Source organism: Erythranthe guttata, chromosome 12 (assembly GCF_056151865.1).
Source record: "Erythranthe guttata isolate IM_541 chromosome 12, IM_541, whole genome shotgun sequence".
NCBI lineage: Eukaryota > Viridiplantae > Streptophyta > Magnoliopsida > Lamiales > Phrymaceae > Erythranthe > Erythranthe guttata.
Genome location: NC_142544.1, coordinates 13,228,366 through 13,241,621, shown reverse-complemented (window position 1 = coordinate 13,241,621; position 13,256 = coordinate 13,228,366). Strand labels below are relative to the sequence as shown.

The 13,256-nt window shown below is 35.7% G+C and overlaps 4 protein-coding genes across 7 annotated transcripts; 2 read left to right on the top strand and 2 right to left on the bottom strand.

Annotated features, from left to right (window-relative positions):
* Nucleotides 1–686: 686 nt before the first annotated feature.
* Nucleotides 687–1,799, bottom strand: LOC105961173 (F-box/kelch-repeat protein At3g23880). The gene has a single exon (XM_012985415.2). It carries the CDS (start codon nt 1,797–1,799, stop codon nt 687–689), a length of 1,113 nt encoding a protein of 370 aa, XP_012840869.2.
* A 2,058-nt stretch (nt 1,800–3,857) lies between these two features.
* LOC105961172 (F-box protein CPR1) lies at nt 3,858–4,904 on the bottom strand. The gene has a single exon (XM_012985414.2). The coding sequence runs from the start codon at nt 4,902–4,904 to the stop codon at nt 3,858–3,860; it is 1,047 nt and encodes a 348-aa protein (XP_012840868.2).
* A 2,476-nt stretch (nt 4,905–7,380) lies between these two features.
* LOC148766517 (F-box/kelch-repeat protein At3g23880-like) lies at nt 7,381–8,723 on the top strand. The gene is made up of 2 exons (XM_088827331.1): nt 7,381–8,398; nt 8,701–8,723. The coding sequence occupies exons 1-2, from the start codon at nt 7,381–7,383 to the stop codon at nt 8,721–8,723; spliced, it is 1,041 nt and encodes a 346-aa protein (XP_088683457.1).
* A 1,966-nt stretch (nt 8,724–10,689) lies between these two features.
* On the top strand, nt 10,690–12,569 carry LOC148766516 (transcription initiation factor TFIID subunit 5-like). Of its 4 annotated transcripts, none has more exons than XM_088827153.1 (4): nt 10,690–11,313; nt 11,588–11,666; nt 11,758–11,836; nt 12,309–12,569. In XM_088827153.1, the coding sequence occupies exons 1-4, from the start codon at nt 11,153–11,155 to the stop codon at nt 12,455–12,457; spliced, it is 468 nt and encodes a 155-aa protein (XP_088683279.1). In that variant the 5' UTR covers nt 10,690–11,152; the 3' UTR covers nt 12,458–12,569. The 4 variants fall into 4 exon arrangements, with proteins under 4 accessions (XP_088683279.1, XP_088683278.1, XP_088683281.1 ...); XM_088827152.1 differs by having other exon boundaries at nt 12,261–12,569; XM_088827155.1 differs by having other exon boundaries at nt 12,250–12,569.
* The last annotated feature ends 687 nt before the right edge of the window (nt 12,570–13,256 follow it).

Below are 13,256 nucleotides of genomic sequence, written 5' to 3'. Positions count from 1 at the left end.
TTGTACTTATGGTCGGCTTAAGTCTAGAATTGGCCTCTTTCCTTTTTGTTTGATGCTTTAACTACGTTGTTCCGTTAGTTTTGTAAAATTCTTTCGTTCCTCGTTTATAAGAATCAAATTTTCGTTTGAGGGGTTTATTTAGTTTGATCTATAATACGTAATCTTGTCATATATTCATAATATTCGTGTGCCAAAACGGTAGGTTGAATCGGGTTAGTAGCTCTGTGAATCCTCGGTGAAACATATCGATGCACGAGGACTTGTTTTCCTCTAATAACCGTAACTTTTACGTGCTCTTGCTCTTTACCTCGGATTCAAAATTTCCAATAAATGCTTTAAATTAAAAATCACGAGCATTTTTGGTTCATGGATCTCCTTCTATAAGTGTGATACTAAGCACCATTCCGCCTATTTAGTAGTTCGCCTTGGCCCAATGTTCCATATAAGACCAGTATCTTGTGCGATGCACGGGGGCAATTTAAAAATAAAAATATGTTTTAGATAAAATAACCGAACAAAAACTTTGAATAGTTGATATATAATACGATATAATCAAAAAAAACTTAAAAAATGTTCCATACGACACAATCACTCTTTTATGAAAATACCAAGAATTATTTGTCCAATGGATCATATACTAAGTCGTCACGCAGCCGATCGACATGAAATAAATCGAGCCTTAAAATCTATTGCAAACAATTCCTCTTCCTCTTAGGCCTAAAAAATGTGTTGGGAGATATTAGACTTTCCACATACGGAACAGATAGAAAGTCGAAATAATGTGTGGTGTCTTCAAATTCTTCAAACGTCTTCTCAGAAGGGTTGTACAACACAACTGTCGTCCCGCGCAATCGAACGACAATCTTATTTTCTACGAAACACATTGGTACAAAATACGAAGCGAACCTCTCGACATTCTCAATGGTTATCAACTCCTTCCAGGAATTATTGTCCACGCCCTTTTCCTTTATCCAAATATGAACGACCTTGTCTCTCGCTTCGTAATAATACACGCACAAACGGCCTCCGAAATCAATCATGTAAGTAGGTCTTTGGACCTCGAAAATCCTGTGCTCATCGTTCGGCATCTTGAACTCGTCATCTCTGGGGTCGAAATATGTTAGTTTATATCGACGTTCGTCCTTTTCCATCATTAACCAATAGACAACCCCATCGACAAAAACTCCCGGATGATAAGCTACTCGAAAAGTGTCTCCAAATTCTTTTTTCCTCGTCCACGCTTTGTTCTTGCACGAATAAACCGCGTAGTGATTCGAACATATCACAACAACCTTAAAATCACCGATTCCCGGATCATGACAAAGCCCGTAACACTTAAAATCGGTACTTAATTCGAATGGGAGCCGAAAAATTGTCTGCGTTTGAGTAGATGGATTCCACAACACAAATTCCACGCCACTCCGTCTATCTTCGACACTTGTTAATAGTAGAACGCCGTCACAATAGCATAAGACCAGCGTGTAGAAGCCACGAGGGCTTTCCACGACTTGTAAAGTTCGTAATCTTCGATCTTGGTCGACTCTAGCCAAAGAAAACTTCTTACTATCATAGCAACTGAATATCAATATCGACCTGCATAGAAAAAGATTCCGCGAGTTTGAAGTTTTCGATTGGTGGAGATGATTTTGGACGAATACAGGATCGGAGATTGTCGTATTCCATGATTTCGAGACGGCTTTGAATCGAAGAAGAGATTTGGCGGGTAAATTTATTAGGATAGTTTCTATAACGTGTAGTGGAAGAAATGGTGGAACTTGTTCCGAGTGATTTGCAGCCATTGTTGGTTGCGGAGTTTCTAGGGTTGTTGTTTTACAGGATTATGACTTGTAAATTTGTTTTCTTAATCATCGTATATGTAAGGAAACGTATATATATATAAATATCACGAAATTCAAATCGATTATAATAAGGGATACATACGCACACGCAACTCATGATGAAAGGTATTGGTTTATGATTGTGACTCAATTAATTCGTTCCCCAATAAGAGATAACAACTAGGTAAAATTCTTACAGGGCAAAATCTTATACTATGCGAAATGTATTATTTACCCCCAAATATATAGAAAATAGCACCCTTGAATTATAGGGTTTGTCACTAACGCCCTCCTGAACCATAAAACGTAACAAAATAACCTCTCCATTTTAACCCTCAATTTCCTATATTTGTATCTATTTATATGCACAGGTTCGTTAAAATACTTAATAAAACTTATATTACCAAAAAATACATATATTAAACAAAAGCTTCCAGACATATCTATCTAGTTTTATCGTTGGAAAAAAAATTAACTATAAAAAGAAAGAAAAAAAAAAGAACCCAAGATCATGCCTTCTCTTCTCCGACGGCTTTTGTTGTCGTCGAAGGTGTTTGGGGAATCGACGTTGGAATACACGAGTGAAAGTAGGTTCTTATCCCCTGCTATGACCTCACAACAGCAGCGCCTTTGGTGTTCTTGCGGAAGTGTGTGGGACCACCTTAGCCGATCTTCTCGGCAAAGAGAAAGAAGAACGGGAGAGAGAATGAGGTTGGCAAGTCAAAATTTATTAATTAAAGGTTGAGGACAAATAAGTAAATGAAAAAGAAAACTATAAGTGTTAGTTTTGTAAACGTTGACCACGAATTATAGGATTCAGGAGTAAACATTAAACAATTTTAGAAAAAAAAGAAACGATATATTAAGATCTTGAGACATAAATTAAATAAAATGAATGGACTTGAGCTTAATCCATTTAAATTTTACGATTCGATTCTAATATTTGAATAAAATATAAATGTAAAAAGAAAAGATTAAATCATAAGATCTACGATTTAATTCTTACGATTTTTATAAACTAAACCAATTATTAAAAGAGAAATCACATCATAATATTTTGATTATAATCGTCATATATAGTTTTATTTTTAAATTAAGAAATTAATTGGAATGAGATATAATCTATTTTTGTTAAAATAAACATCATCTATATTTTAAATAATTATCTTATGATAAAATAATCAATAATTTTAATAAGTTCTTGTCAACAATTGAGGTTAATCGATTTAAATTAATTGAAATGAGTTATAATCATTTTTTTAAAATAAACATCTTATTTTATTTTTCATTCGAATTATTCACACTATCGATTTTAATAACATAAGTGAGTTTGTATTAATCAACGCGTTTGTTTATATATTGAATTGATTCAATATTTTATATATTTCAGTAGTGGAGATTGTATTGATATAATAATTAATAATAGATGTTTTGAAGTATTGAATCGTAATTCTACATATTTTTTTAAAATTTTCTTATATTGCAGTTGTTAATAAGTTAATTACAATTATTTAATAACAATTAATATGAAAATTAATAATTTTTAAAATATTTATCATTTTACACCAGTGTTTACATCTTATATATATTGCTTGTCTACATTTTTACAAAAATGTTGGTTGGCCCAGTGGTAAGAATTACTCGGGTCCATGGTCAACGGGTCAGGGCCGGGGCGGTCTTCGGGCCGGGTCCGGGTCAGACCCAACCCGTGGTCGTGTCTATTCAGAAGTGCAAACTGTACTTTCTCCTAGAAAATATCAAACGTCCATGTCCCTATCTCTATTCTTAACGGTCAATGGTCAAGATTTTGCACAAGCCGGAAAATAAAACTAATGTGTCTATTTACGAGCAAGCGAATTCAGCAGATGTTTGTTTGACCGAATCATAAAATAAACCCTCCAATTAATTCAAAGAAGTAAAGCAACCAACATAAAACAATATATTGCTGAATATATTTCTTCTGCCCAAGACTATGACTTACGAACAACTGATTAATTTTTCTGTTACGACTTCCTCTTTCTATGGGGCCGGAAAAAACACGCCGGGGTCGATCAGACTATCTAGATAAGGAAAATACTGACAGACAGTATAACGTTCGATGTCAAATTTTTCAAACGTCTTCTCAGAAGGATTGTAGAGCACAAGTCTGCGCGAGTATAATTGGATTAGAATCTTATTTTCGACGAAACACAATGGTTTAAAAAACCAAATGTACGTCGGCACATTCTCGATCGTTATCAACTCCTCCCAGTAATTATTTCCGACGCCCTCTCCCTTTATCCAAATTCGAATCGCGTTACCGCGGCCGTCGTTCGCATTGCAATACACGCACAGACGCCCTCTCAAATCAGCCATGTAAATCATTAGGTGGTCCGAAAAAACCTCCGGCTTCCGCAATATCTTGATCTCGTCGTCTACCGGATCAAAGTATGTTATAAGATATCTACCGGGATCCATCGAGAGCAGATAGAAAACTCCGTCAACAAAAATATGTGGATCGTAAACTACTAGAAAACTAGTGTCACCGAATTCCTTTTTCCTCGTCCAGGAATTGTTCTTGCACGAATAAACCGTGAAGTAATTCAAACACACAACAACAACAACCTTAAAACCGCCGGTTCTCGGATCGTGACAAAGCCCGTAAATTTTCTGCGAACGGGGGTTTACTTCATACGGGAACCGAAACGTTGCATGCGTTCCAGTGGATGGATTCCACAGCACGAAATCCATGCAAGTTTGTCTGTCGTTGGTTAAGAGCAGAACGCCGTCGCAATAGGATAAGACAACGTTGGAGCCGGGAGGGCATTCCGATAATTGTAAAGTTTGGAGTTTACGATCTTTGTCGATTTTAACCAAAGAGTAATCTTCACTATTATAATGACTGAATCCCAACTTACCTAGAAGAAGATTACGTGAGCTTGAAGTTTTCGATCGGTGGAGATGATTTTCGACGAATGCAGGATCGGAGATCATCGTATTCCATGATTTCGAGACTGTTTTGAATCGAAGAAGAGATGTTTTGGGTGCTTTGCAGCCATGGCTGCGTGGGCTCGTAAATCCAATCATCTCCTATGGGGACCGACGCTCGATGACCAGGTGGGAGGCTCAGTGTTTTTTTTGATAGAATCTTTTTACATGTCCACTCGCCCAAATTTAAATTTCAGTGTTGTGCTTCCTCCTTCATCTCCACATATATATCTTTATCTCTCGATCTCTCTCTCTCTCTTTACACCATCATTGTCTTCACATAGATCTCTACACCGGTAAGGTTTTTTCTTTCTTTTTCGTTATCTCTATCGATTTCCGCCACCACCGTTGTCGTTGACTCCCCATCTTTCTTTTTCTTTATATTTCTATCTCAATTTCTGTATTTTTTGATTTTTTTTAAATTTTTTTCCTCCAGATCTAAACTAGCAGCATTAAAATGACTATAGTCATATTTAGGGGTGGAAATCGGACGGATCGGATCGGAAACAGGGCTCGGAAAATTTCCGATTTTTTTCGGAACCATAATATCGATTCCGATTCCGATTTTTTCGGAATTCAAGAACAAAATCCGATTCCGATTTTTTCGGAGAATTCGGAAAATCGGATTTTTTCGGAATTTTTCATTTTCGGTTTTTTTTTTCAAACTTTTCACAGATTTATTGAACAAACAACAAAAAATACACAGACAAACCCACAAAAAATACATAAATCCTAATTTTTTTTCGATTTTTTCACAGATCTCAACATTTTGACAATTACCGATGAATACATCTCAGATATGTTAAAAATTTACTTCAAATTTGCTGAGATCTTGTGGTCGATCGAAATAAAAGAGAAATGCCCTATAAGATTCTCAAGGAAAAAGAATAATCCCTTGAGGAAACAACTGCACCAAGAGCGGATAGCGGCTTCACAGGGAGAGGCGGAGCTGCTGAGCGACGGCGACTTGACAAGGAGAAGCTGAGCGGCGGCGACTTGACAAGGAGAAGCTGAGCGGCGAAGTTAGAAAGAACAAGAAGAAGAGAAGCAGCGTTGCTGTGAAATGAAAAATTAGGTTAAGATAAGAAGGTTTGGGTTACTTATAGAATGGGCTAAAACTAAATGGGCCAAAATCAAATGGGTCAAAATATTAATATATTGAAATAAAATTATGCCCAATCCTTATAGTGGCCTTAGACTATATGTAATATATATAAACTAATTTTTAAATACATAAAAAAGTCGGAAAATTTCGGAAATAATCGGAAATTTTCGGAATTATTTTTTGATCGGAATTCGGAAATTCCGAAAATTTTATATTAATTTCCGATTCCGATCCGATTTTTTTCTGAATTTTCGGAAATCGGATTACAAAAAATCATTCCAAAATCGGAAATATTCGGATCGGAATCGGCGGAAATCGGAAATTTCGTTCCGATTTCGACCCCTAGTCATATTCGAATTTTTTTTTCTTCTCCTAATCTAAACTTTCTATTTCTATTTCTGTATTTTTAGATTTTTCTCTTTTTTTTTTTTCCTCTAGACCTAAACTAGGAGTAGCAACATTAAAATGACTATAATTATATTTGAATATTTTGTTCTTCTCCAAATCTAAATTGGCAGCAGTAACATGACTAGTCATATTCGAATATGACTATTATCTGAATATGACTGTAGTTATATTCAAATATGATTTTTTTATGTGAATGTTGATTGGATTGTTTTCGTAAGCAATAGGCAATCTTCGTTGTTTTATATAATTTGGTAAAATGACTATACCACACTATACAATCAAATTTTTAAATTAAAAATGTAAAAAATTGCAATATTTAGAAAGAATATGACTATAGTTGATATAGTCACGTATAGTCAACTATAATCATATTCGGCATAGTAAACAAGTCGAGAAAAAGAATTCAATTTTTTGTTTAAAAAAATATTTTTATTAAAAATAATTAGAAATAATAAAAAGTAATAATAAAATTAAAATACGAAATAATAAAAAATAAAAAATAAAATTCAATTTTTTTTTTATTTGGTAGCGAATTTTTAGGAATTTGGAAGAAGATTTTTAGGAATTAGATTGTTGTTATGGAAAGAAAAAAGAATAAGGAATAATTGAGATAAATTATCCTAATTAATCCTAATTAGCGGGATTAGATGCCTCATTAATAGGGATTTTGAAAATACTGGATAATTATTAAAAAAAAACGTGATGGGTAGTACAAGGGTAAGATTGGAAATAAATAATATTCTAGTGAGTTTTCAGAAAAAAAAATTATGATATAGACATATCAGAAAGAGAGGTGTACTCCCCTGTAGAAATATTAAAAAATAACCAACCATAAATAAATCTATTTTGCCAAAAAATACATTAAATATAAATAAATAAATCATTAAATATAATTGCAGGTTTATGTTTCACCCAAACTCGTTAAAGGAATTTTTTCCTAATCATACAAACATTAATGGAATTTTGATAATTATAGCTTATCTCAAGGAATTTCTGGTAATTTGCCACAGTTGCGTATTCTGTAAAACAAAGAAAAAGCAAAACCCTAGAAACTCAACAGCCATGGCTACGAAGAAGCACTTGAAACGAGGTACACCAGTTCTTCCGCAAGAAATAATACAAATAATCCTATCAAAATTACCAGCAAACTCTCTCCTTAGATTCAAAACAGTCTCCACATCATGGTATACCATCATCTCCGATCCACTATTCATCCAAACTCACCTGTGCTCGAGTCTATCCGAGTCGAACTCGTTTGCTAAATCACAAGATCCAAAATCTCAAACTGTGAAATTACTGGAAGGCCCTTACGGCGAGTATGACGTCATGTCCTTTTGTGGCTGCGTGCTTCTCTTAGTTGAGGCAAACATCTCGCTCAAGAAAAGGCTTGTGTTATGGAATCCGTCCACTCGAACGGAGACTTATGTTTGGTCGCCGGATATTTGTTCCAGTCGACAAAGTTACGGACTTTGTTACGATCGAACATCTCATAATTTTAAGGTTGTCGTCTTGTCTCTGGAAACGGAACGCTACGTAGTTTTTTCGAGTAGGAGCCGATCATGGACGAAGAGGAACGAATTTCCGTGTAGCGGTAAACCGGACACTTCCGCGCCGGGAGTGTGCGTTAACGGGGCTATCTATTGGGTTTGGAGAAGCTCGTATAATAAGGTTAAAGAAATAATGTATTTTGATCCGAGAGATGATAAGTTGAAGATGCTGCAGATGCCGGAAGATGTCGTTGTCGATGACGTCAGCAAATCGATTCGGTTGGTTAATTTGAGAGGGTGTTTGGGCCTTTACTATTGCGTTAAAGGCGGAGACGAGAAGAAGACGATTACGGTTCGAATTTGGACAAAGGAAAAGGGCGTTGACGAGAATTGTTGGAATGAGTCGGTGACGTTTGACAATGTTCTTGACCGAATTTGGTGGTTCAAGCCGCGGTGTTTTGTGGAAAATAAGATTGTGATTCGATTCCGGGATTCGACGAGATTTGTGAATTACGACCCTTTTAAGAACACGATTGAAGAATTCGAAGGCGACGCGAGTTGTTACGAGCATGAATTTGTTCCGTATGTACATGGTATGTTCTTCCCTATGCAAAAAACCAGGCCTATGAGGAAAATCATATTATGTAATAGATTTGAGGCTCGATTCATGTTCATTGTAGTCTTCGAAAAATGTTTCGTGTGCTTGATAGATTGTCTTTATTTACATGCACACTTTAATTTTCATAACTATGTTTATAGTTTTCGATTTTACGAAGCAACATCTTCTCGTTTGTTATCACTCTATCTGTCCAAAGTTGTTCGATGCTCGAATCTTAATTTTGTGTTCTTTGCTAGTTACGGTTATAGTTTTTCATCATTGTCTCTTTTAATATAGAAACTTTTATCGTTGGTTATTGAAACAAACGAGCCAATTTTTTTTTATGCGACGACAAGATATAATCAAGGAAGAATCAACACGGAGAAAATAGGCAACATGTGGCTATGTTTGTTCGGATGACTTAAAATACGAACCTGATCATCGAAGCAAATAAAGATAAAAGAGATCGATAAAAACCAATCTCAGCTGAATCAAAAGAAGTTAGTTGAAACTATCCGTAAGGCACATTAAACACGTGCCCAATTAAATTCTACACAGAAAAACGTGTCGCGGGGAAGAAGAGACTTTCCGTATACGGAATTAATCCAAAGTCATGAAAATATCTGCACTAGCTCGTTGAGTACTTCAAACGTCTTCTGGCAAGGGTCGTAAACCGCTATTTCTTTAACTTCATCTCTAATTACAATCTTATTCTCCAAGAAAACACAGGGGTCTAAACGTAGCAATAGATGCACGAACGTTTTCAACAGTCATTAACTCGTTCCAAGAATTATCGTCCAAACCCTTTCCCTTAATCCAGATTCGAACCTCCGTCTCGTCTCTCCAATAACAATACATGCATAAAAATCCCTTCAAATAAACCACGTAAATCCGTTTCCCATCGTCTACATTGTTCGGCCTCTTTATAAACTTGAACATATCGTCTCTCGGATCAATATATAAAATTTCTTCGGCATTATTATCGTGCCTCCAAATCCAATAGGTGGACCCGTTAACAATGACTTCTCATTCGTTAAATAATAAACGACCATTAGATGGATATTCTTTCTTCTCCGTCCAAGAATTGTTCGTACAAGAATAAACCGCATAGTACTTCGGCGTCAAAATAACAACCTTAAAATCGCCGTTTGTTGGATCGCGACAAAGCCCATGAAATATTGAATTGTTGGAAAATTTATACGGAAACGAAGCTTTATCTCCGCTCGAGTGGACGGATTCGCCAACACATACCTCCTCTTGAAATCGTCGGTTAATAGTAACATGCCGTCGCAAGAGCATACGACTTGTTTACGGCCTCTCCATATTTCCACAACGTGGAATCTTCAATCGTGTAATTTAACCAAAAATAATAAAATCTATGTACGTCGTCGAATTTAAGAGAATAAAATCCACTACGCGGCGACTTACATACGAAAATATTAGAGGGTTTTGGACAAATACAAGATCCGAGATCGTAGTATTCCACGACTTTGAAACTGCTTTGAATCGGAGAAGAGAATCGATCGGTAGTTTCGATAGGATAATTTCGACGATTTCGAGCGGAAGATACGATGTGTAATATTTTTTTCTTCGACATGCTCAAGTTGTTTGCCGCCATGGTTTTCGAGCTTGTAGATTTTTTTGTTCGCGCTGTGGTTTTGGTATTTTGTGTTGTTATGTACAATTCCCTTTTGTATACATCTGATAGGGCAAATTGCATGTCACCCCCTATAAAAATTTATTTTTCGCACTTTACCCCTAAAAAAATTAAAATAGTGAATGTCCACCTTCAAAATGTTATACTTGTTGCACATTGCCCCTGTAGGAAAAATTCCGATGGATTATTAACCGGAATTGTGTGTTTTTGTTGCACGATGTCCCTTTATATATTATTTTTGTTGCACATTGCCCCTTCAAAACATTATTTTTCGGCATATTGCCCCTTTCAAATGTTGTTTTTGTTGCACGATGCCAACCGAAAATTAACTTTTGAGGCAAAGTGCAACCAAAACAATATTTCGAGGGTTTATCTCTTTTCAAAATTCGTAGGGAAAAAAGTGCCAAAATAGGAAATTTATAGGGGGTGAAGTGGTATTTGTCCTATTTGATAAGGGGCGTATTTGGTTTTTAATGCATGAACTTTTAAAAATCGGTTTTGAAGTTACCTCATTAAACCGCTGAGCCAAACATGCCCTTACCTCATTAAATTAGGAAAAAAAATACAAGAAACGTGTTTAGGCAGATTGCATATGCATACATATATGTATATAATAATAAAGAGTAATAATTAATCTAATTTTTAAATCAACCCCACCTCCGTTCTACCGCTCCGGCCGCTCCCGCCACCTTTCATCTATCGCCGTCGCGTTCCCCACCGCCGGCAGTTTGAATATCTATCTTCTATTGTTAGTTTCTGTTTTCAATTGAAAAAAATAAAATTAGGTTTTACAGAAGAAGTGTTTAAGCTTGTTGTGAAGTGGAGTTTGATTTTCTGAAAAGGGGCGAGCAACAAAATGGGCTCGCAATTATGCTGGTGAAAAATCTAGCTTGGGAATTTTGTGTGAAATTTGGAGTACGAAATTTCCAATTGCGCAAATCTAAACTGTTTCTGCCGAAGCGAGTTTGCAATTTCAGTTTTTGGCTCCTCAAATTTGAGAAACCAACTTAATATTAGGGGATTTAGGGTTTACTTCCTGTAACAGATAAAATTTGAAATAGAGAGGTAATACATAGAATTGAAAGAGACGGAATGGACCAAGAAGAAATCGACAAGGTGGTTCTAGCGTATTTGGATAAAAGGGGGTTCAAGCAAGCAGGCTTCGCTTTCCAGCAGAATAGCAAAGGCAGCAACACTTCTTCAACCGCACAAATTGATCCTGACATTGCCAAACAAATCCTCGCTTTCTCCGAGTATGTAGAAAATTTCGACCTGACTTTGATGTATGCATCATTTACTCCCGTTTTTCGGGCAAAAAACATGGGGTTCGATTGGCTTTGTTGTATTTTATCTCTTCTGTTTGGTGTTTGTTTTGACTATTATCTGAGAGGAGTGCTAGATTTTTCAGCACAGCAATATTGTAGTAGCCTTTAATTATGCATGTAGATTTTCGTCTTTGCTTGTTTCTTGTTGTGTATTTAATGGAATGTGCTATCAGTCATTCAAATTTCATGTTTTTTTATTCAGAGTGGATAGTCCTGCACAATATCAAGAAGGGTATGGTAAACTTCGGTCATGGGCTTATAGTTCATTGGATCAATACCAGGTAATTAGTTGCTCTGTTTACGAACATCCTTTTTTATTGCTTTGCTTTGAGATGTTATGTTACTCAGATGTTCCCTTTGTTATCTGTATAGCACGAGTTGGTTCGCGTGTTGTATCCAGTATTTGTCCATGGATTTATGGATCTTGTGGCCAAGGGTCATATTCAGGAAGGTAAGTGTATTAAAGATTTCACTTTGTTTTGTGTTCTCACAATTGGAACCTCTTAAACCATTGCCTTTTGTTCGCGTGTTGTATCCTGTTAAATTTTTTTTTTTTTTTTTTTTTTTTACCAATAGTGTTTTTCGACACATACCTGTCGAAATTTGGAGAATTTTCGACAGGTATGTGTCGAATTTTTTTTTTTTTTTTCGACACGTTGGTGTCGAAAATTGACCAAAAAATCGACCTGTATGTGTCGAAAATTGCCGGCGGGTTTCAAAAAAAAAAACTTCAAAATCGACTTCGAAGCTCAAAAAAGACATCAATACTTACCTTAATGTGTTCTCCATTCATATATACTACCATATTATTGTCTTAACTCAATTTTATACGTTTTGTGAGGTTTTGATTTTTTGAATTTGGAGATGTTTTGGAGGATTTAAGAAGATGAAAAAGATAGGGTTTAATTGGGTTGTCGCGGCAGTTACGAGCACGTTCGGTGGCGTTCGGCGGCGTTCGGCGGCGGCGGCGTCGGCGGCTGCGGTGAGAGTTGGAGAGGAGAAGAAATGGTGGAGGTTTTTTTACAACAAAGGGTTTTTTTTTTTTTTTTTTTTTTATTTGGTTTTTGAATAGGTAATTTCTAAAAAACATTGATATAATTGATATTTTGTATGAAATGGTGTTTTTGTACTTTTCTTTTTATTTTGGTATTAAAGTAGGAAAAAACTGATAAATATATACTCAATTTTGGTTTTAAACTTGGTAGTATTCAAGTAAGCAAAAGTTGGGATTTAAAATAGTTGCCCCTTATATATATATATATATATATATTTAAAATAAGCTTTGCTTTAAAATGGGTTGAATTTGTGTTCCATCGATACATTTACCCATATGTACAACTATAGGTAAAAGGACAAATCCGCGCCTCTTGAAACCCACAAAATCGGTGGCTTGCCACCTTTTCAACCAAAATGTGGAGGACGGTGCAAAGTGTCAAAGAATTTGTAACAGGAAGGTGCAAGATGTTGTTGTTTCAATTTAAGAGTGCAAAGTGTCGATAACCGTTATTAAAATCATAAATATAAAGGGTAAATTACAAACACCCCCTGAGGTATGGTAAAATTACAAAAACACCCCTCTTGTTTGGATAATTACATCTACTCCCCTCAACTATGATTTTTTCTTACCTTTATGGTGCCAAATTCAACATAGTCATCTAGATTCCGTGAAATGTGCTCTAGTTTGTACTCTTTGTGTAAAAAATACAGTTTTCGATGCACCACAAACTGATATATACAAGCTAAAAATCACATATTATGGTCATCTTGCTTCATAATGTAGAGTTTGAATGGGATAAAACGGGTACAAAAGTGATAATATTCCATATAATCTCGAAGATTCCACTAAATTTTGATGCGTTGAGGGGGTGGTT